At 52.3% G+C, this 22,496-nt stretch overlaps 1 protein-coding gene across 1 annotated transcript in view; it reads left to right on the top strand.

Annotated features, from left to right (window-relative positions):
- Positions 1 to 22,496, top strand: part of st13 (ST13 Hsp70 interacting protein) — a 41,707-nt gene that overhangs the window by 1,656 nt on the left and 17,555 nt on the right. The window contains exons 2-7 of the mRNA XM_048521381.2: positions 12,122 to 12,179; positions 13,536 to 13,608; positions 14,964 to 15,034; positions 16,448 to 16,514; positions 17,855 to 17,939; positions 20,658 to 20,768. Coding sequence (XP_048377338.1) covers positions 12,122 to 12,179; positions 13,536 to 13,608; positions 14,964 to 15,034; positions 16,448 to 16,514; positions 17,855 to 17,939; positions 20,658 to 20,768 — 465 coding nt within the window. The remainder of the gene's footprint in view (positions 1 to 12,121; positions 12,180 to 13,535; positions 13,609 to 14,963; positions 15,035 to 16,447; positions 16,515 to 17,854; positions 17,940 to 20,657; positions 20,769 to 22,496) is intronic.

The following is a 22,496-nucleotide window of genomic DNA, read 5'->3' as shown; positions in this document are numbered from 1 at the left end:
AGAGAGCGCGCGCGCAGGGGGAGGGGCGCAGGGAGGGCGAGAGAGAGCGCGCGCGCAGGGGGAGGGGCGCAGGGAGGGCGAGAGAGAGCGCGCGCGCAGGGGGAGGGGCGCAGGGAGGGCGAGAGAGAGCGCGCGCGCAGGGGGAGGGGCGCAGGGAGGGCGAGAGAGAGCGCGCGCGCAGGGGGAGGGGCGCAGGGAGGGCGAGAGAGAGCGCGCGCGCAGGGGGAGGGGCGCAGGGAGGGCGAGAGAGAGCGCGCGCGCAGGGGGAGGGGCGCAGGGAGGGCGAGAGAGAGCGCGCGCGCAGGGGGAGGGGCGCAGGGAGGGCGAGAGAGAGCGCGCGCGCAGGGGGGAGGGGCGCAGGGAGGGGCGAGAGAGAGCGCGCGCGCAGGGGGAGGGGCGCAGGGAGGGCGAGAGAGAGCGCGCGCGCAGGGGGAGGGGCGCAGGGAGGCGAGAGAGAGCGCGCGCGCAGGGGGAGGGGCGCAGGGAGGGCGAGAGAGAGCGCGCGCGCAGGGGGAGGGGCGCAGGGAGGGCGAGAGAGAGCGCGCGCGCAGGGGGAGGGGCGCAGGGAGGGCGAGAGAGAGCGCGCGCGCAGGGGGAGGGGCGCAGGGAGGGCGAGAGAGAGCGCGCGCGCAGGGGGAGGGGCGCAGGGAGGGCGAGAGAGAGCGCGCGCGCGCAGGGGGAGGGGCGCAGGGAGGGCGAGAGAGAGCGCGCGCGCAGGGGGAGGGGCGCAGGGAGGCGAGAGAGAGCGCGCGCGCAGGGGGAGGGCGCAGGGAGGGCGAGAGAGAGCGCGCGCGCAGGGGGAGGGGCGCAGGGAGGGCGAGAGAGGGCGCGCGCGCAGGGGGAGGGGCGCAGGGAGGGCGAGAGAGGGCGCGCGCGCGCAGGGGGAGGGGCGCAGGGAGGGCGAGAGAGGGCGCGCGCGCGCAGGGGGAGGGGCGCAGGGAGGGCGAGAGAGGGCGCGCGCGCGCAGGGGAGGGGCGCAGGGAGGGCGAGAGAGGGCGCGCGCGCGCAGGGGGAGGGGCGCAGGGAGGGCGAGAGAGGGCGCGCGCGCGCAGGGGAGGGGCGCAGGGAGGGCGAGAGAGGGCGCGCGCGCGCAGGGGAGGGGCGCAGGGAGGCGAGAGAGGGCGCGCGCGCGCAGGGGGAGGGGCGCAGGGAGGGCGAGAGAGGGCGCGCGCGCGCAGGGGGAGGGGCGCAGGAGGGCGAGAGAGGGCGCGCGCAGCGCAGGGGGAGGGGCGCAGGGAGGGCGAGAGAGGGCGCGCGCGCGCAGGGGGAGGGGCGCAGGGAGGGCGAGAGAGGGCGCGCGCGCGCAGGGGGAGGGGCGCAGGGAGGGCGAGAGAGGGCGCGCGCGCGCAGGGGGAGGGGCGCAGGGAGGGCGAGAGAGGGCGCGCTCGCGCGCAGGGGGAGGGGCGCAGGGAGGGCGAGAGAGGGCGCGCGCGCGCAGGGGGAGGGGCGCAGGGAGGGCGAGAGAGGGCGCGCGCGCGCAGGGGAGGGGCGCAGGAGGGCGAGAGAGGGCGCGCGCGCGCAGGGGGAGGGGCGCAGGGAGGGCGAGAGAGGGCGCGCGCGCGCAGGGGGAGGGGCGCAGGGAGGGCGAGAGAGGGCGCGCGCGCGCAGGGGGAGGGGCGCAGGAGGGCGAGAGAGGGCGCGCGCGCGCAGGGGGAGGGGCGCAGGGAGGGCGAGAGAGGGCGCGCGCGCGCAGGGGGAGGGGCGCAGGGAGGGCGAGAGAGGGCGCGCGCGCGCAGGGGGAGGGGCGCAGGGAGGGCGAGAGAGGGCGCGCGCGCGCAGGGGGAGGGGCGCAGGGAGGGCGAGAGAGGGCGCGCGCGCGCAGGGGGAGGGGCGCAGGGAGGGCGAGAGAGGGCGCGCGCGCGCAGGGGGAGGGGCGCAGGGAGGGCGAGAGAGGGCGCGCTGCGCGCAGGGGGAGGGGCGCAGGGAGGGCGAGAGAGGGCGCGCGGGGAGGGCGAGAGAGGGCGCGCGCAGGGAGGGCGAGAGAGAGCGCGCGGGGGAGGGCGAGAGAGGGCGCGCGCAGGAGGAGGGGCGCGCGGGAGGGCGAGAGAGGGCGCGCGGGGAGGGCGAGAGAGGGCGCGCGCAGGAGGAGGGGCGCGCGGGGAGGGCGAGAGAGGGCGCGCGGGAGGGCGAGAGAGGGCGCGCGGGAGGGCGAGAGAGGGCGCGCGGGGAGGGCGAGAGAGGGCGCGCGGGAGGGCGAGAGAGGGCGCGCGCAGGAGGAGGGGCGCGCGGGGAGGGCGAGAGAGGGCGCGCCGTGGAGGGCGAGAGAGGGCGCGCGCAGGAGGAGGGGCGCGCGGGGAGGGCGAGAGAGGGCGCGCGGGGAGGGCGAGAGAGGGCGCGCGGGGAGGGCGAGAGAGGGCGCGCGCAGGGGGAGGGGCGCAGGGAGGGCGCGCGCAGGGGGAGGGGCGCAGGGAGGGCGCGCGCAGGGGGAGGGGCGCAGGGAGGGCGCGCGCAGGGGGAGGGGCGCAGGGAGGGCGAAGAGAGCGCGCGCGCGCAGGGGGAGGGGCGCAGGGAGGGCGAGAGAGAGCGCGCGCGCGCAGGGGGAGGGGCGCAGGGAGGGCGAGAGAGAGCGCGCGGCGCGCAGGGGGAGGGGCGCAGGGAGGGCGAGAGAGCGCGCGCGCGCGCAGGGGGAGGGGCGCAGGGAGGGCGAGAGAGCGCGCAGCGCGCGCAGGGGGAGGGGCGCAGGGAGGGCGAGAGAGAGCGCGCGCGCGCAGGGGGAGGGGCGCAGGGAGGGCGAGAGAGAGCGCGCGCGCGCAGGGGGAGGGCGCAGGGAGGGCGAGAGAGAGCGCGCGCGCGCAGGGGGAGGGGCGCAGGGAGGGCGAGAGAGAGCGCGCGCGCGCGCAGGGGGAGGGGCGCAGGGAGGGCGAGAGAGAGAGCGCGCGCGCAGGGGGAGGGGCGCGGGGAGGGCGAGAGAGGACGCGCGTGGAGGGCGAGAGAGGGGCGCGCGCAGGAGGAGGGGCGCGGGGAGGGCGAGAGAGGGGGCGCGGGGAGGGCGAGAGAGGGCGCGCGCAGGAGGAGGGGCGCGGGGAGGGCGAGAGAGAGCGCGCGGGGAGGGCGAGAGAGGGCGCGCGCAGGAGGAGGGGCGCGCGGGAGGGCGAGAGAGGGCGCGCGGGGAGGGCGAGAGAGGGCGCGCGCAGGAGGAGGGGCGCGCGGGGAGGGCGAGAGAGGGCGCGCGCAGGAGGAGGGGCGCGCGGGGAGGGCGAGAGAGGGCGCGCGGGGGAGGGCGAGAGAGGGGCGCGCGGGGAGGGCGAGAGAGGGCGCGCGGGGAGGGCGAGAGAGGGCGCGCGGGGAGGGCGAGAGAGGGCGCGCGGGGAGGGGCGAGAGAGGGCGCGCGGGGAGGGCGAGAGAGGGCCGCGCGGGGAGGGCGAGAGAGGGCGCGCGCAGGAGGAGGGGCGCGCGGGGAGAGGGCGAGAGAGGGCCCGCGTGGAGGGCGAGAGAGGGCGCGCGCAGGAGGAGGGGCGCGCGGGGAGGGCGAGAGAGGGCGCGCGGGGAGGGCGAGAGAGGGCGCGCGGGGAGGGCGAGAGGGCGCGCGGGGAGGGCGAGAGAGGGCGCGCGGGGAGGGGCGCAGGGAGGGCGCGCGCAGGGGGAGGGGCGCAGGGAGGGCGCGCGCAGGGGAGGGGCGCAGGGAGGGCGCGCGCAGGGGGAGGGGCGCAGGGAGGGCGAGAGAGAGCGCGCGCGCGCAGGGGGAGGGGCGCAGGGAGGGCGAGAGAGAGCGCGCGCGCGCAGGGAGGGCGAGGGAGGGCGCGCGGGGAGGGCGAGGGAGGGCGCGCGGGGAGGGCGAGGGAGGGCGCGCGGGGAGGGCGAGGGAGGGCGCGCGGGGAGGGCGAGGGGGGGCGCGCGGGGAGGGCGAGGAGGGGGCGCGCGGGGAGGGCGAGGGAGGGCGCGCAGGGAGGGCGAGAGAGAGCGCGCGCGCAGGGGGAGGGGCGCAGGGAGGGCGAGAGAGAGCGCGCGCGCAGGGGGAGGGGCGCAGGGAGGGCGAGAGAGAGCGCGCGCGCAGGGGAGGGGCGCAGGGAGGGCGAGAGGAGAGCGCGCGGGGAGGGCGAGAGAGGGCGCGCGCAGGAGGAGGGGCGCGCGGGGAGGGCGAGAGAGGGCGCGGGGAGGGGCGAGAGAGGGCGCGCGCAGGAGGAGGGGCGCGCTGGGAGGGCGAGAGAGGGCGCGCGCAGGAGGAGGGGCGCGCGGGGAGGGCGAGAGAGGGCGCGCGGGGAGGGCGCGCGGGGGAGGGCGAGAGAGGGCGCGCGCAGGAGGAGGGGCGCGCGGGGAGGGCGAGAGAGGGCGCGCGCAGGAGGAGGGGCGCGCGGGGAGGGCGAGAGAGGGCGCGCGGGGAGGGCGAGAGAGGGCGCGCGGGGAGGGCGCGCGGGGAGGGCGAGGGAGGGCGCGCGGGGAGGGCGAGGGAGGGCGCGCGGGGAGGGCGCGCGGGGAGGGCGAGGGAGGGGCGCGCGGGGAGGGCGCGCGGGGAGGGCGCGCGGGGAGGGCGCGCGGGGAGGGCGCGCGGGGAGGGCGAGGGAGGGCGCGCGGGGAGGGCGAGGGAGGGCGCGCGGGGAGGGCGCGCGGGGAGGGCGCGCGGGGAGGGCGAGGGAGGGCGCGCGGGGAGGGCGCGCGGGGAGGGCGCGCGGGGAGGGCGAGGGAGGGCGCGCGGGGAGGGCGCGCGGGCAGGGCGAGGGAGGGCGCGCGGGGAGGGCGAGAGAGGGCGCGCGCAGGGGGAGGGGCGCAGGGAGGGCGCGCGCAGGGGGAGGGGCGCAGGGAGGGCGCGCGCAGGGGGAGGGGCGCAGGAGGGCGAGCGAGAGAGAGCGCGCGCGCAGGGGGAGGGCGCGCGGGGAGGGCGAGGAGAGGGCGCGCGGGGGACGGCGAGGGAGGGCGCGCGGGGAGGGCGAGGAGGGCGCGCGGGGATGGGCGCGAGGGAGGGCGCGAGAGGGCGCGCGGGGAGGGCGAGGGAGGGCGCGCGGGGAGGGCGAGGGAGGGCGCGCGGGGACGGCGAGGGAGGGCGCGCGGGGAGGGCGCGCGGGGAGGGCGCGCGGGAGGGCGAGGGAGGGCGCGCGGGGAGGGCGAGGGAGGGCGCGCGGGCAGGGCGAGGGAGGGCGCGCGGGCAGGGCGAGGGAGGGCGCGCGGGCAGGGCGAGGGAGGGCGCGCGGGCAGGGCGAGGGAGGGCGCGCGGCAGGGCGAGGGGGGCGCGCGGGGAGGGCGAGGGAGGGCGCGCGGGGAGGGCGAGGGAGGGCGCGCGGGAGGGCGAGGGAGGGCGCGCGGGGAGGGCGCGCGGGGGAGGGCGAGGGAGGCGCGCGGGGAGGGCGCGCGGGGAGGGCGCGCGGGGAGGGCGAGGGAGGGCGCGCGGGGAGGGCGAGGGAGGGCGCGCGCGCGGGCAGGGCGAGAGAGGGCGCGCGGGGAGGGCGAGAGAGAGCGCCGGGGAGGGCGAGAGAGAGCGCGCGGGGGCGCCGGGGAGGGCGAGAGAGAGCGCGCGGGGGCGTCGGGGGGGGGGGCGAGAGAGAGCGCGCGGGGGCGCCGGGGGCGGGGCGCCGGGAGGGCGAGAGAGCGCGCGCGCAGGGGGAGGGGCGAGAGAGCGCTTGTGCGCGCAGTGGGGAGGGGGCGCCGGGAGGGCGAGAGAGCGCGTGCGCGCAGGGGGAGGGGCTGCAGAGAGTGCACGTGCGTGCCTTTTGCTGAGGAGATGTGGCGGGCATTGCTCCCGCCCCGTGATTGTGGTGGAGGGCGTGTGAAGCGCTTGCGCGCGCTGTGTGGGGCAGAGTGTGTGAAGTGCCTGCCATATGCGCACACCTGAAGTCTCCCTACAGTGTGAAGTGAGTGTACATGTGCTTTTGTTGTTGGGCGGTGGCGCGAGTGAAGTGCTTGCGTGCTGCATGAGTGTGTGCATATGACGGTAGCGGGCTGATGGTCAGATTGAGGTGGAGGAATACCTCGGTAGGACATGGGATGACTTGAAGGCAACGAGGGGAGTAGATGGGGATAGTTAGGTGTACAATACGTTCAGAATGCAGTTCAAGAGCTGAGGGTAATAAAAAATCTGCAAGAATCGTGATTTGGTCTTCTTTCAGCTTCTGCTAGTAGCAGGAATTGATTTTATACCAGGATTGTATTACCAATGTAGAATTCAACATTTTCTTTGTGCTTTTGAGCTTCATCAATAAGTATTAAAATTTCACAGTATTTGCTCCACATGCAGCACCCATCCCCATGTAACGGGAACCTCCAGGCATTTTTGGAATTTGTGCACGTGGTGGTGTGTGGCAGCTAATACCAATTAACCTTGGCTGCATGGTGGATTGGATCATTAGTTGTCTGCTTTTGTACAGTGGAGTCTGGGTTTCAACAAACAAAAGCCATACAGTAAAACAGCAACAGGTTCCATTCATTTCAGACATGTAGGCCCTGTGCATTGTGATATACACACTCATCTGAAACCACATTACATATCAGGGAAAAGAGATAACAAGGCGTAGAGCTAGATGAACACAGCAGGCAATGCAGCATCAGAGGAGCAGGTAAACTTACGTTTCGGGTCTGGTCCCTTCTTCAGAAATGGAGGTGGGGAAGGAGATTCTGAAATAAATAGAGGGAGAGAGGTGGATGGAACATGGATAAAGGAGCAGATAGGTGGACAGAAGATGGACGGGTCAAGGAGGTGGGGATGGAGCCGGTAAAGGTGAGTGTAGGTGGGAGTTAGGGTGGTGGTTGGTCAGTCAGGGGAAGACAAAATGATCAAGGAGGCGGGGATGAGGCTGGGAGGTAGGAGATAGGACGGACAGGTTAGGGAGGTAGGGACAAGCTGGGCTGGTTTTGGGATGCGTTTGGGGGCGGGGAGAATTTTGAAGCTTGTGAAGTCCACGTTGATACCATATACATGGTCACAGAAATTTGAGGGTGCATACACGAATGGTCGGCACAACATCGTGGGCTGAAGGGCCTGTTCTGTGCTGTACTGTTCTATGTTCTATATCAGGTAAGTGGTTCACCAATGTTGTAGTCTTTTTTTTGTTTGAAAAAAGATGACTGAGAGGCAGTGTTCAAGATGATGAAAGTATTGGATGTTTCCACTTGTGTTTAGGACCAGAATTGCCTATGAAATGTAGAAGTTACTAAAATTCAATGTGAGATTCTGAAGAAACCTTTCAATGTGAGTGGCAAGAATGTTTAATTTGTGACTAAGTGGAGTAGTTTAGGTGAAGAGCATGCAGAAGGAAAGCTAGATAACATATGAAGGATAAAGGAATAGAAAAGTATGTTGATAAAATGTGAGGCTGGATGAACACAGCAGGCCAAGCAGCATCTCAGGAGCACAAAAGCTGACGTTTCGGGCCTAGACCCTTCATCAGAGAGCTCTCTGATGAAGGGTCTAGGCCCGAAACGTCAGCTTTTGTGCTCCTGAGATGCTGCTTGGCCTGCTGTGTTCATCCAGCCTCACATTTTATTATCTTGGAATCTCCAGCATCTGCAGTTCCCATTATCTCAGAAAAGTATGTTGATTGGATTTGAGGTGGATTGTGTACGATATAAGTGCAACCCATAATCTGTTGGACTGAATGGTAGTTTCTGTACTGATAATATTGTGAAGCTTTTGGGAGAAGGTAGAAAACAGAAATTAGGCCAATTATTTTGGCAAACCTGTAAAATATGCCATTCGCTGCTTCAGGTGATTGAAACTGGTTGAGAAAAGATCACGTGAACCTGACCTAAGATTGCTTTTGTATCAGTAACATGTCTGGAAACAGTAACATCCCTGGAAATATTAGTGACCTCAGCTCAATAAACTTGAAACAGATCATTGAGCTAAGGCTGCTTTGAAGCATACTGGCTTGGGCTTAAAGAGTTATCTGCATAGCTAACAGGTTTCGAGCTAGAAATCAATGTTGTACTCATCTTCTGCAGCTTTTCCAAAGCCTGCATCCATGTGAGGGCATCAAGGCTGAGGAGGTGGCTTAATGAAGCCTAATCGAGGTTTTTCATAGCACAAAATGGTATCCTTTGTTTTGTAATGAACTGCCCTGTATGTTTAGCCTGTTTGCTTTAGATTCATGGTAATAACTGTGGCCCTTTAGAGGCAGATTGTATTACCAGAACTTTTTCTTCCACTATAGGTTCAGTTCTGTCACCTCTGGGGTATACGTATCTATATCATTATGCTAACCCATGTGTTACTGATTTGACCATTTTATTCCAAATATGAATCCATTCCTCAACATGTTGAATCTTACATTGCTAAAAATACATTTTGTCAAAGTCTCTAACTAGCACTCATCAGGGCAATTTACAAGAATATCGGGTGAAAGGGAAAACTAACATTTAGTGTCTGAGAGGAGAAGGCAGATTGATTGGAGAAAAGAAAAAAAAAGTGTGTTGCTACAGAAAATGCTCCAGTTAATGATATGATTTTATTTAAACTTTAGACTGGGTTGCCTTCGGTTGAGACATTGCCCTGAGAAATGAGCCAACAAACAATTGCTGCCTAATTTTTTGAGCTGAGTCATTTTGCATTTCTTAAATCCTTGCAAATTGGCCTGATGGGTGCAGGATGAAAATTTTGCCAAAAATTTATTTTTTTTGGCATTACGCAAATTCTGTACTACCAAATGCTGAGATCTGTTTGTAGTTGAACTGCTTCTACAGTCCCAGCACTTGGGAATGTCTGCCAGCTGGTAATCACGTGTAATACTTGCATCTGGATCATTAATGGATTAAGAGCAAGCAACTTGTAATGGGGCTCTGAACAGAACCAGATCTGTTAACTACTTGCTGATGGCATTCAGCCAATTTTCACTCCACACAGATAAATTATTGTAAAATTTTAAGAAGTCAAGATTTTTTCATGTTCTGAAGTTCTGAAATCTCTGCCCTGATCTCTGTTGAACCCTGGATTTCTTTAGTTCTGTTGTTTGATGTCTGCTGCCTTTGCCTGGACTTCTGTAAGCCTCTACTCTTGCTCCTCTTAAATGGATCTTTAAAGCCCACTTCATTAACCCAACTTTGTTCTTCCTGTCCTAATATCTCCTTACCTGGAATTATGTCAAATTTTGTTTGATACAGCTGCTGTGAAGTTGTGCTGTTTTACTATGCTAAGGTTGCTATATGAAATAGCATCTCTTGTGATTTAACTTCTCTTTTTTTTTCCCCCCCAGACAATCAGTGTAGAGCATCTTTTCGTAGGGTGCCAGCTTTGATGGCAGGGTTAGCGTTTGTCACCTATTCGTAATAGCCCTAGGGTGGTGGCGATCTGCTGTAGATACAATCATAGTGCTGCTACAAAAGGAGTCCCAGGATTTCAACTCAGTGACTGAAGGAATGATGACATTGTTCCAAAGTGCATTGATGTGTGACTGGGAAAGGAACTTGCAGTTGCTGGTCCCAGTCACCATCTGATATTGCAATTCTCGGCATTAGAGGTCATGGTTTCGTAAGATGCTATTGAAGTGAGTTCCAGCAATGCATCTTTGTTAATGGATTCTGGTGGCACTGAAATTCTGTCCTTTAGTCTTTCCTTCTTGCTTTTTAAGGTGATCTTTAAAGCCTACTTCTTCAGTCAAACTTTGGTCATCTCCCCTATGCTTACATAGGGTCATACAGCATGGAAACAGACCCTTTGGCCCATCTGGGATTAGAAAGTGTAGCCCTGGATGAACACAGCAGGCCAAGCAGTATCGGAAGAGCAGGAAAACAAGGGTCCCAACCTGAAAAGTCAGCTTTCCTGCTCCTCTGATTCTGCTTGGCCTGCTGTGTTCATCCAGCTGTACAACTTGTTATCTCAGATTTTCCAACATTGGCAATTTCTACCATCTTTAGTCCACCACATTTGCGCTTCGGGATATCCCAATCTGACACAGTCCCATTTGCCAGTATTTGGCACATGTCCTTCTAAATCTTTTCAATTCATATACCCATCCAGATGCTTTTTAAATGTTGTAACAATCAGGTTAATTTTGACTAATTAACATTTCTATGAGCATTGTGGGATGTTCTGTTACACAAAATGACTGTGTAAATGCAGATTGTTGTAATTATCTGTTTTAAGCGAAAATAAACATTCCAAGTGATTTAACCAAGGTTTGCTTTCTTCCAAAATGAACTTGTAGTTGATCATGTAGGGAGTGTGTATTCAGGAGCTAGGGTCTGTATTCCCTACAGGGCTCGACTTATTCATAGAAACATAAAATAGAAGCAGGAGTGGCCCATCCGGCCTTTACGCTGAGTCCGTCACTCAATGTGATCATTGTCTTAATGCCATATTCCTGCTCTTTCCCCATATCCCTTTCGAGAATTCTGTCTTTGTCTTTCTTAAATTTATTCAGTGAATTTGCCTCCGGGGTGGCTCAGTGGGTAGCACTGCAGCCTCTCAGCACCAGGGACCCGGGTTCGATTCCAACCGCGGGCGACTGCGTGGAGTTCGCACATTCACGTTCACAGCAGGCCAAGCGTGTCTGTGTGGGTTTCCTCTGGGTGTTCCGGTTTCCTCCCACAGTCCAAAGATGTGTAGGCTAGGTGGATCGGCCATGCTAAATTGCCCATAGTGTTCAGGGGTGCGTGGGTCATAGGGGGATGGGTCTGGGTGGGATGCTTCAAGGTACGGAATGGGCCGAAGGGCCTGTTTCCACACTGCAGGGAATCTAATCTAGTCTAATAGCCTTCTGTAGTAAAGAATTCCACAAGTTCATGACTGAGTGAAGAAATTTCTCTTCCTCTTAGACTGAAATGGTCTGCTACATCTTCTAAGAAGATGATTCCTTATTCTAAATGGGAAACATCATGCCTGCATCCAGTCCATTTAGCTCAATCAGGATTTTATACTTTTTCATATGGACCCTTCTTATTTTTCTAAACTCAGTGAATTTGTGCCCTGTCAACCCAATCCCTTGTCATACAACAAATCTGAAACATCAGAAATCCTTAGGTCTCTGGTTCATTTCTGGATCGAAGGCAGTTACTTCTGTGTTGCCCCAGTGGCCTAATGGATAAGACACTGGTCTCCTAAGCCATGCATTGTGGGTTTGAGCCTTATCTGGGATGTGTCGAATTTACTTGGAGCGGCTCGGCCCAGCTTGGGTGGGGGGGGATGTGTTGGTGGTTAGCACTGCTGCCTCAAGGCGTCAAGGACCCGGATTCGATTCCACCCTTGGGCGACTGTCTGTGTGGAGTTTGCATGTTTTCCCCGTGCCAGTGTGGGATTCCTCTTGGTGCTCTGGTTTCCTCCCACAGTCCAAATTTGTGCAGGCTAGCTGGATTGGCCATGGGAAATTGCCCGTAGTGTTGAGGTGTAGATTGAGTGGCTTGTAGGGGGATGGGTTTGGGTGGGATGCTCTGTGGATCGGTGTGTACTTGTTGGGCCGAAGGACCTGTTTCCACACTGTAGGGATTCACTAATTCTATGAAATCACTCTGATGAATCTTCACTGTATTCTGTCTATGGCAAGAATATCTTTTCTTTGTTAAAAAGAGCAAAGCTACACCATACTCCAGGTGTGGTCACACCAAAGCTGCAAAAAGATTTCCTTGCTCCTGTACCCGAGCTGTCTTGTAATGAAGGCCATCAGCCCTCCTAACTGTTTGCTCCTGCCTACTTGCTTTCAATGACCAATGTAGAAAGACACCGAGATTCCTTAGTATGTCAATCTTGTACAATCTATCGCCATTTAAATAATACTGTCCAGTTGTTTTCATACCAAAGTGAAAAACCTTACAATTATTCACTTTATGCTGCATCTGCCATGTATTTGCCCACACATGCAACTTATATAAGTTGCCCAGAAGCTGCTTCATGTCTTCTTGCCACTCATTTCCACCTACAGTAGAAGTTTAAAAACAATGACTTTCAGAGCTAAGACAAATTGCCAGAAATTACCAGCACCATGCCCTTTGAAAATGTGGAAATAAAAAGCAGCCTGGCCCTTTGTGGTGTTTGAAACATCTTTTGTTTGCATTCTGATGCCCGTCATCCATTCCCTGTGCCTGTGGAACTTGGTGTCACTGACAGCTCTCTTGAGTCCTTGATGCACTCTCAGACAACCACTTTGACACACTGAGGATCGTTAGACTCATTCACACGTTTGCTCAGCAGTGACGCAGCTGTCTATGACTAGTAGTTTGGTAACCAATAGATTTTCTAAAATTACAGCTCTGCTTTTTCTTACAGTATGGGAGCAGCCATCCCACCAGCAGCAGAACACCCGAAATTTCAGGAGTCGTCAAAGGTAAACCGTTGGGCTATACCGTATTGTCGTCAACATCAGTTGAACCAGTTTGGGTGATCTGGATGTAATTCTCCAATAAGAATTTCTCTCAGACTTTTTTCCCATCCTCACATTGATCTGAATTGCCTGCTTTGCTTTTATCTATCTCAGAAAGTCACATTGTTTTTGGTGGATGAAGAGTATTGTCTAAGGTTTTGGCATAGATTTGTAGCTCGGGTTGTGGGTGTTGAGGTTGATTGGCTTGCTGAGCTGGTTTGCCGTGCTGCATACGTTTTGTTACCATGCTGGGTAATATCATCGGTGCAGGATGTGATGAAGCATCAGTGTGTTCTCCCCCCTGGTTTTTAAACTCTGGGTTTTTGAACTGGATTGCCATTGAAATAGAGACCAAACAGCTGTCTCTCAGCTGATGTTTATTGGAACAGTTGCCCTTTCTGCCTGGTGTTTTCTTACATTCTTTTATAATCTGTACCTTATGCATTGTTTGTGAAATAGTTAGTACTGCAAATGATTTTTCTGTATCTATGCAAAACTCCCAATTGACAGGGTTTTATGGGGATAATGGAATAAACCTTAAGCACCGTGGTTATTATAAACTCATCCTAGCACCAAAAGCGGTCTGTAGCTTTGAAAAATCTAAGCACTGCCTCACTTTTCCTCATACTTACCTTCCATTTCAGATACATTTACAGATTGAAAGTTACTTGGGCTTCACTGAGGGGTCTGTTGGCATAGTGGTAACAACACTAGTGAAGTAATCCAGAGGCTTAGATCACTGTTTTGGGTACAGGGTTCAAATCCCACTAAGCTGGAATTTTAAATTCTGTTAATAAACATAGAATTGAGAGTTAGTCTTAGTGACAGTGATTGTTACTATCATTGTAAAAACTCATCTGGTTCACCAATGGAAGGAAATCTGCCATCCTTATCTGCTGTGGCCTACCTATGACTCTGCACCCAAAGTGATTGACTCTTGTGTATTAACAAGATAAATGCATCCTAATCTTGCTACATAACCTTTTTGTTTCCCATAATTCTTTTACAGGATGTGTGCATTGCTGACGAGGCCGGCAACATGCCCATCTCTAATTGCCTTTGACCTTTGGTTTGATAGCCATTTGAGAGGATGGTAATCAAACTTGAAGCTTCTAGCTGGGCAAGCTAATGGTGTGGCACAAGATCTACAGTTGTGTCCAGTTTACTCTGCATTAATTCTGATATGTACTTGGTATTGGGTGGCAAAAGTGAGACATTTCGTTCCTCAAGTGTGTCATAAGTTTCCTAGGGGGTTGGTGAGTGTGTGTGTCTGCAATGTGGGCCGACTAAACAAAAATCAATTATTTTGCATTTCTACAGAAAGCAGACACAGAAGAGAAGGCACCGGCTCCATCTCCAGAGCCATCTTCTGAGAGTGAAGAGAGTGAGCTAGGTGAGCACAGAAAATTTATTATAACTTGTCATGGTTATTATAATACAACTTCTGGTAATGCGCTTATTGTGGAGGATATGTAGGGATAAGGTAACAATCTAAGTTCACAAAATGTTATCTGGGACTTGCGTGGTCTGGATATCTAGTCTCTTGCAGAAGTGAATATGATAAAGGATGTGGAATAGTGTTCAAAATACATGAGGGTGGCAGGCAGATCCACCCCGGAAATCAACCAATAAAATCTACTTTTGGGCTATCTGATCAGAAAAGCCAGCGCCGTGAATAAAAGAAGAAAATAGTGGGTTGCATCTCCAATCACAAATTGTCCCTCTTGTGTGTTTGTTGTTAATAGGCTCACAGGGAGCCTATTACCACACAAGTGTCGCAATGAACCCATGAGCAGCAGCAACAGCCTGTAGTTAGAGTAATAGCAAGAGGCAACTGACAAAAAAGCCAGAGAAAGCAGGGGTGGAATGGGGATAGAGACTCAGGAATGAGCTGGGCATGGAAGTGTGAGGCTGCAAAATTGATGTGAGGAACTTTAATTGGGTAAAGAAGGGCGAAGAGGTGCTGCAAAGGTTGGTGAGGAGGGAGGAACTGGAAAGGAAAGACACCACTTGTAAGCTTTTCACAAAGGAGCACTGTCCTATTTGGGAACAGGAAAATTTGAGATAATTAACTGTTTGAAATTATCGTGGAGTCTCTAGATTTAATCCCCCGAGTTTGTACTACTATATGGGAGAACCTGTAAATGTAATTGTAGTGAAAACTGATGATTTTCAGTCTAATCATACAGTTTCTTTTTGTAAAGATTTGTATGTGTGTTCTGGCATCAGTGTCTTACATACAGTGAATTACTTGAGTTGCAGTGACTGTTAGAGACAAACACTTAACAGTTTGGCTGTGACTTCAGTCTGTTAGAAGTGTTTTTAGGGTAATGGCTTTTTGTATGCAGAGTTGTCTTCCTTTTAAGTATTTGTTGCTAACTTAGGCGTATTGTCTGGTACTGATTTTAATTGTTTAGTGGATTAGTGATGATTATTGAGGATGAATTCTTTTGCTTCTTTGAGTCTAAATCCACTATAAATCAACACACATACAGATGTATTGTTACTAAGTGATTGCATCACCAAATGAAGCAGTTCTGAGACTGAGAAAAGAGCCCCTGCACATCAGAAAGTTGCTGTTGGGATCTCTCTGGTGGGTGGTGGTGGAGTATGTATTATGAGCCCTGACATGGAGCAGATTGGAAAAGATCCACTCTAGTACAACAGTGAAACAGATCTCTTAATACACATTGCACCTGTCTGGTTTCAGATATGTTTCTATTAATGAGCATGTGGCTTGTTCTCCAGAGATCGATAAGGAAGGTGTGATTGAGCCAGATATTGATGAACCCCAGGAAATGGGAGATGAAAGCCTTGAGGTAATTTTTTTTTTTAGTCTATCATCCATGCCTAAAGGTAGTGATATGTGTGCAAGAGCTTGTCAATGACCTCTACACATTTTGAATCTGCAAGCTCATTTTTAGGAAACATTATTGGGCTGTAATAAGAAATTCTGCATACTTTACAACTTCTACATTGGGCAAAAAATTGAGTGTGCTTAAGAAAGTTAAAATGACTCTATGTGGACTGCTCTTGATCAACTTGTGAATTTTCAAATACTTGCTAATATCGATCGACCTTGGTATTAAACCATAATTAAAGACGAAAGATGAGTGGGGAGGGGATTAAGTGTGAAGTTTACGTCTTCAAAACAAAATGTGGAACTAGGATTGTTGAGTGAGGTGAATTTATGACCGTAATTCTTTGCAGCTTTACCACTTGCCTCATTGAAATGATTAGGTGTGTTGTCCCACATCCCCCTCCATTCCATTCCAGTTGCTGATGTGGCTTTGAAGGAGATTTCTGGTTTGCTTCTTGAAGATAATTGTGGGACAGGACCAAACAATGAAATTAATTAGACGCAAAGGATCTACAGATGCTGGAATCCAAGGTGGATGCGCAGGAGGCTGGAAGAATGCTGCAAGCCCGGCAGCATCTGGAAGAAAGAAGTTAATGTTTTGGGTATTACCCTTCTTTAGGACTGAAATTAATTAAACATGAGCCTGGGGAATTTGCTGTATATCACCTAAATGTTTCAGGTATTGAATGAAATGAAGCTATACTAGGCCATATTTCCTTCAGATGTAAAGTGCCGATGCTTCACAATGCTATTCTCCATCTCTATGCTGCCCCCCCCCCCCCCCAGCCTCAAAACACACTTGTTTTTGTACCTATAATTCTCTTTCCTCGCCATCTAGATAGAATAGTCTTTCTTCATTTCAGAAAGAAGTCAGCAGCACCCTGTCTTAATAAAAACTGAAAGAAATGCGGATCCTGTAAGTCAGAAACAAAACAGAAAGTTGCTGGAAAAGCTCAGCAGGTTTGGCAGCATCTGAAAGAAAAAACAGTTAACGTTTCGGGTCCATTCTGTGGAAGGGTCACTGGACCCGAAACATTAACTCTGTTCTTCCCTTCGCAGAACTGCCAAACCTGCTGAGCCTTTCCAGCAACTTTGTTTTTGTTATCACCCTGCTTTGTTCCTGTGTGTAGTTCTATGGGCAAGTCAAGTTATCAGGGCAGCAGATAAAACTTGTGCTTGGATTATGATTGCGCAGATCCCCACAGCCACCTGGAGATTGACTTATTTGGTCTTTCTTCATGCTTGAAGATGGACAGTAACCTTTCAGCTGTAAACAGTAGTAACTATCATTTTTAAATAAAGCAGTTTTTGTTGTTGCTGTCACCTAACATTGTATAGTTCACTTTCATTACTCAATGTTGTATTGCTTTAGGTTTCAGAGGAACTAATGGATCAAGCCAATGAAAAGAAAATGGAAGCTATTAATGCATTGAGTGAGGGTAGGTATAAATTGAAGCAAAGTTTTGTTTTGGGTAGGGAAAGGTTCATGCTCAGCATTTGGATAGTTTCAAGTTGTTTGGTTTTGTTTGTTAAACTCTAAAGACCTCTGTGTGTGTTTTGGGGAGCTGGTGGTGTTATGCAGATTCTGGACCTCCAGAAACGCTGGAGGTTCCAGAAGTAGGGGTTGTAGTCACAGGGCAGAGGATTGGCCAATTAGAAGAATTTGAGGGGAAATCTCTTCACTCACAAGTTGGTGACTTTTTGCATTTCTCTGTCAAAGACTCCTATGGATGTTTAGTCTATGAATATAATCAGGACTGAGATGGCAAGATATTTAGGCACTAAGAGAATCCAAAGCTATTGGAAGAAGGTGGGAAGGTTGAATTGATTTGAAATTTCAAGTATGACCTATATAAATGAGTGTAGGCTCAGCATGATCACTTTCTGCTTTTTTTAAAAAGAATATGACCTGTAGTTTTTTGTTCTTTGCAAGTAAATACGTTGTGTCCATTGAAATGGAATGAACTGTGTTGGGTCACTCCTCAACCATCACCTCTTTTTTTTTTTGAGACCTAGGTTATTCAACCTTTTCTGCTGGGTACAACTTGAAGTTGTAGTATTGTCCCTGGAAAATGTTCTTAGAGCTTCTCTAGTACATGTTTCTTAAATGCTTCGCATGCACAGCTGTTAAAGCTTTAATTCTCCCCCACAGGAAAGATGTTAAACTTGAAAGTGTTTGGAAAAGATTTACAAGAATGTTGCTGGGGTTGGTGTTTGAGCGAAAGGGCCAGGCTGAATAGGTTGGAGCTATTTTCTTTGGAGCATCGAAGGTTGAGGGGGTGATCTTAAAGGTTTGTAAAATCATGAAGGGCATGGATAGGGTTAACAGCCAGGTCTTTTTCCCATGGTAGGGGAGTCCAAAACTGAAGGGAATAGATTTAAGATAGGAGGAGCAAGATTTAAAAGGGACCTAAGGGGTAACTTATTCACGCAGAGGGTGGTGCATGTATGGAATGAGCTGCCAGAGGAAGTGGTGGAGGCTGGTATAATAACAAAATTTAAAAGGCATCTGGATGGGTACATGAATAGGCAAAGTTTAGGAGGGTATGGACTAAATGCTGGTAAATGGGACTAAGTTAATTTAGATTATCTGTCTGACATGGACGAATTGGACCAAAGGGTTTGTTTCCATGCTGAACAAGTCTGTAATTAACCTGTTTGCAAAAAAAAGTTAGCTTTTTCATTGTGTATTGATAGGGATGGAAACCACCTGGAAACTTTAATCCTTCATGTTTATAACGCATAAACTCTATTTAAGCTTTTTGATGTCTTGATACAGGAAACTTGGAAAAAGCTATTGGCCACTTTACAGAGGCTATTAAGTTGAATCCACGTCTGGCTGTTCTTTATGCTAAACGAGCCAGGTAAGGATGCTGAAATGGGGCATTGAGAAAGGGCCGATGTTTACGGTCTTCCACCAGTAACTTATGAATAGCGGAAGTGCAGATATCAGTCAGGGGAGTAATTGGAACAAGACATCGCCTCAAGCCATAGGCAGGATTAAAAATGATGCTTCCTTGTTCTGTCTTTAGACGTGCACATTAGAATCAATGCATTACCATCCCTGTCCTGCAGCACTGGGTTGTTGAAATTATAAAATCATCCCACTGTCTGAAACACTAAGAAGGAGCATGTGAATTCTGTAAGAAAGCTGACTTTGGGACCAAAGGTGATGTGCAAATCTTGAATTTTCTGTTCTGGATTTTTTAAAATTCATTCGTGGGATGAGGGCGTCACTGGCCAGGCAGCCTTTAATGCCCATCCCTAATTGCTCCGAGGGCAGTTAAGAGTTAGACACATTACTGTGGGTCCAGTCTAACATGTAGGCCAGACCAGTTAACGATGGACATTGTGAACCAGATGGGTTTTTCCAACAAGCAACAATGGATTCACAGTCATCATTAGACTCTTACTTCCAGATATTTACTGAATTCAAATTTTACCATCTGCCATGGCGGGATTTGAACTCGGGTCCCCAGAGCGTTACCTGGGTCTCCAGATTAATGGTACAGCAATAATACCACTAGGCCATCACTTCCCTGCTGGTATTCAGTTCTTGCTCCTTTACCAAATATAAAGAAACATTGTCAATTGGCAGTCTTTGTCAGTATATTACAAAATGTCCTTTTGTATTAGCAGTCTGTGTAAAACAGGATTTTCCATTTTTTTTTGCCTTTTATACTTCTGTGTGTTTCTAGAATAAAATGCTGAGAAGTATCATCCTTGAAGTGTCCCCTTAAACACTGCACAGTGGAGTGGGAGAAAAAATGTTTGAGATCCTATTTTTAAGGGATGGGTTCCTAGGCACTTGTCTGATGTAAGTTCGGAAACCTTTTGGTGATGTTGTCCTAATGCCAATCTTTTGGAAAAGTGCTGTTATTGGCCATTATAAATTAATTACTAGATTTTGGGGAAAGCATTGAGCAAATGAATCCAAAATGTGAAGTAAAAGTGCTGACTGTGCACTCCAGCTTATCCAGTATTCTTTGCACACAGTAATGAATCAGGACATCTGAAAAGAGACTGACATTAAATCTTTTAGTAGGCTGAGCCTTTGTTGTTTTCAGTTAGCTGAGTGGCCAGTTCCTGACGGAGAATGACGCCAGTAGCCCAGCCCAGTTCAGTTCCCATACTGTTCGATGTCATCATGAAGGCCTTCGCAGCATCACTCCCATCCCTTGTGTGAGGAATGATGACTCTTCGGCTAACCTCACCATCAGTCATCTCAGAGAGCCTGTGGTCCTCTGCAACTACGGTGACTTTCCCGTGTTCAGCTATTTCATCACTGCCTAGTTACTCACTGGGCTGTTAGCTGTCCTAACAGATATAATCTTTGCACGTTTTTCTCACACATTATCGTTGCTTTTTGATAATGAGTATGTCTCTGCGCTAGCCGCTGTTGAATTGAGCCATACTTTTGGTTTTACTTTGAACTGGCCACTAAATATATAATTGGGACCACGAATGATTGTACTTCTTTCCCCTGTATTATCCAAACCCCTTCTATCCATAACCAAGCTTAGGATAGATTTGCATACAAGCACTGTTGTTCCACAAATATTTACTGACCACATAACTTGGTCACTTATGTTTTGACTTCTGGTTAACCTACGATTGACCATAAGACATAGGAGTGGAAGTAAGGCCATTCGGCCCATCAAGTCTACTCTGCCATTTAAATCATGGCTGATGGGCATTTCACCTCCACTTCCCTGCACACTCCCCGTAGCCCTTGATTCCTTGTGAGATCAAGAATTTGTCGATCTCTGCCTTGAAGGCATCCAACGCTACCCCAACACTTTACAAGATCTTGGATGGGACTCAACCCGCGTGTTCTCTTTGTTAGGAGTGTTCCCCAGCTCTAATTCAAAATCTGTGAATGCTTTCTAATGCTATCAATGACCAGGCATTGGCTCATCAGCTGATTAGTTGGTTTCTGTTTTGAACATGTTTGCTCAATGTTTGAGCTTCTACAACCCTCTGGGGTAGAGAATTCCAAAGATTTACCATCTTCTGAGTTAAAAAAGATTCTTTTTAATTTCAGTCTTAAATGTCCTAAATCCTTGTTGTGAGTTTGTCCCCTGGTTCTAGACGTACTAGCTAATTTCTCTTTCCTACTGTCTTAGTGGTACTGTGTGAACCCGCACTCAGACGACTGGATAGAGGCTGTGCCCCAACTATGATGTGGTCTTATTTTCACATGATACCCAAAAAACATTTGCCAGTAGATGTCACTAGATAGCAATTTGGATCTGGAATTTATTTCCCTTTTAACCTTGTAGTTTGGGGGCGCAGGCTCATTGTAACATTCTACTTCAGTTTTTGCTGTGATTACCTCGTTTGACATGGGTTTGGTATTAGATATGAGGCCTTGTGATCAGTATATGTCCATGTGTCTTTCTCCCCAGCAGATCATTAGGGCAATACTAAATATTTATTTCTAGTGGAACAGTCAGCATAAGAGAATATTTCTTGTTTCAGACTGAATATTATCCTTTTTGTGGCTTTTTGAAAGCATGAGGCTACCTGTGTTTCACACTTTTTCTTGTCATGTAGTAAGCAATATGCTTTTCTGTTTTCAGTGTCTATGTGAAAATGCAGAAACCTAATGCAGCTATTCGGGACTGTGACAAAGCCATCAGCATCAATCCTGACTCAGCACAGCCTTACAAGTGGAGGGGAAAAGCACACAGGTGAGGTGGGAAGGTGGTGTTATAGCAATGAATTGTTAAAGCTTGTTTAGAAACACTCAAAAAGGATTGAGTGCTGAAGGCATCTAAAGTGTTTTACGGCTGACAAGTACTTTTGAGAGGTATTCATGTTCCATGTTCAAATGGAGTCCCCTATTAAATGTTGTCCAGCATCCTTCCAGAATAGTAGTTTAAAATTTATCCTATTTTCTGCATGACTCGGGTATGGAGTATAGTTAGAAGTGCAGCTTTCAGCCTGTATGTACATTCAGGAGCCATGTATGAGGCAGTAAATATTGGTGAGTGAATATTAAGCTGAGTTGTCCAATGCCCATTTCATGTTAGACTATCAAATCCCCTCCTGATTGCTGACCTGGATTGATATCTAATCCAGGCCAACAAACTGGCAATTCCTTCTTGTTTGAACTGCAGGGACAGGGGGCGAGGGTGAGTGCGAAGTTGAAGCTCTTTGGGTTGGTTGGTGGGGTTCTAGTCAGTTGTGTGGGTGACGCTAAGGTTCTGCTGCAAATAGGACAAGATTGAGTTTTAAACGAGTTGCTGGGTCAGGACTTCCTCTCTGTACATACTTTTCTACCTTTCATCTGTGTTTACTTTTGGAGGGGGCTGCTCCATTTTCTTGTTTAGTCCATGTGTAACATTCATGCATGAGCCTTTCCCAGATTTAGGCAACATCGAAACTCTGGAACGAACTACAATCTGATCTTCAGCTTCCAAAGGCAGTTTCAGTGAAAGTGGTTTAGTGTCTTATTGGGACCACATGAGATCATATACTACTGAGTTAAGTGAACTTATCCACTACTGACAGGTTTTGATAACGACTGAAACGCCAAGCTTGAGCTGGAACTTTCCTGGATGCTAATATGTTACTTCAGTTTTCTTTGTGGTGTACAGCCAAAGTTGTTGCTTGCATTGGAAAACAAAGCTACATTGCCTGTCCAGCTCTGAACCATCCACTGGTCATTGACAAATTGCAAAATTGTCTATGGAGGCTTTACTCTTTGTTTGGAGTCATCTCAAGTTGAGCAACTTCCTGTCTATGCCATGTGCAATTTTATTGAGGATCAACATCGTGGAAGGCATCAGAGCGTGATGGAGAAATAAACATAATGAGTTGGTTCTAGTATACAGCTCTGTCTAACTCCATTATTAGCTCGGAATTGGTCAGAAGACCCACTGTCACCCAGGGTATATAAAACATGGATCGCTTATTGATTTCTGTGGGAAGCTGATCCCTTTCCAATGCTCTTCTCAGCTGACTATGTCAACCGTCTTAGTCAAATCAACAAAAGGCTACCTGTTCTGCTCTTGCTTTCCTGCTGGAGCTGTTAGTTGCAAACACCATATTGATGGTTCCTCAAACCTTTCCTAAAATACATTGTCTCTCACAGTTGATCCTAGTTGAGATGCCATACTAAGTGATTTGGAAGGATTCTGTCTACAGGGGACAGGGATGAGAATTCATTACAATCATTCCAAGAATTTTTTTTCCATCTGTTTGAGCAGGCACTTTTTGTAATCTTCCAGGATGGTTGCCTTGTTCTCAGATTGAAAGTGAGCTTCTTGATCAGGCATTGACTTCCAGCCACACACAGCTCAGCTGTGATAACATGACCTTATTCTTTCTCGTTGGGTGTGGACTTAACTAGCAAGACTGGCTTTTGTTGTCCATTGATAATTGCCCTTGAGTGGAGCAGCTTGCTGGGCCATTTC

The sequence above is a fragment of the Stegostoma tigrinum genome, chromosome 38, assembly GCF_030684315.1.
Source record: "Stegostoma tigrinum isolate sSteTig4 chromosome 38, sSteTig4.hap1, whole genome shotgun sequence".
Classification (NCBI taxonomy): Eukaryota; Metazoa; Chordata; class Chondrichthyes; order Orectolobiformes; family Stegostomatidae; genus Stegostoma; species Stegostoma tigrinum.
Note: the sequence above shows the minus strand (reverse complement) of the source record. Positions and strands in the feature narration are given on the sequence as shown.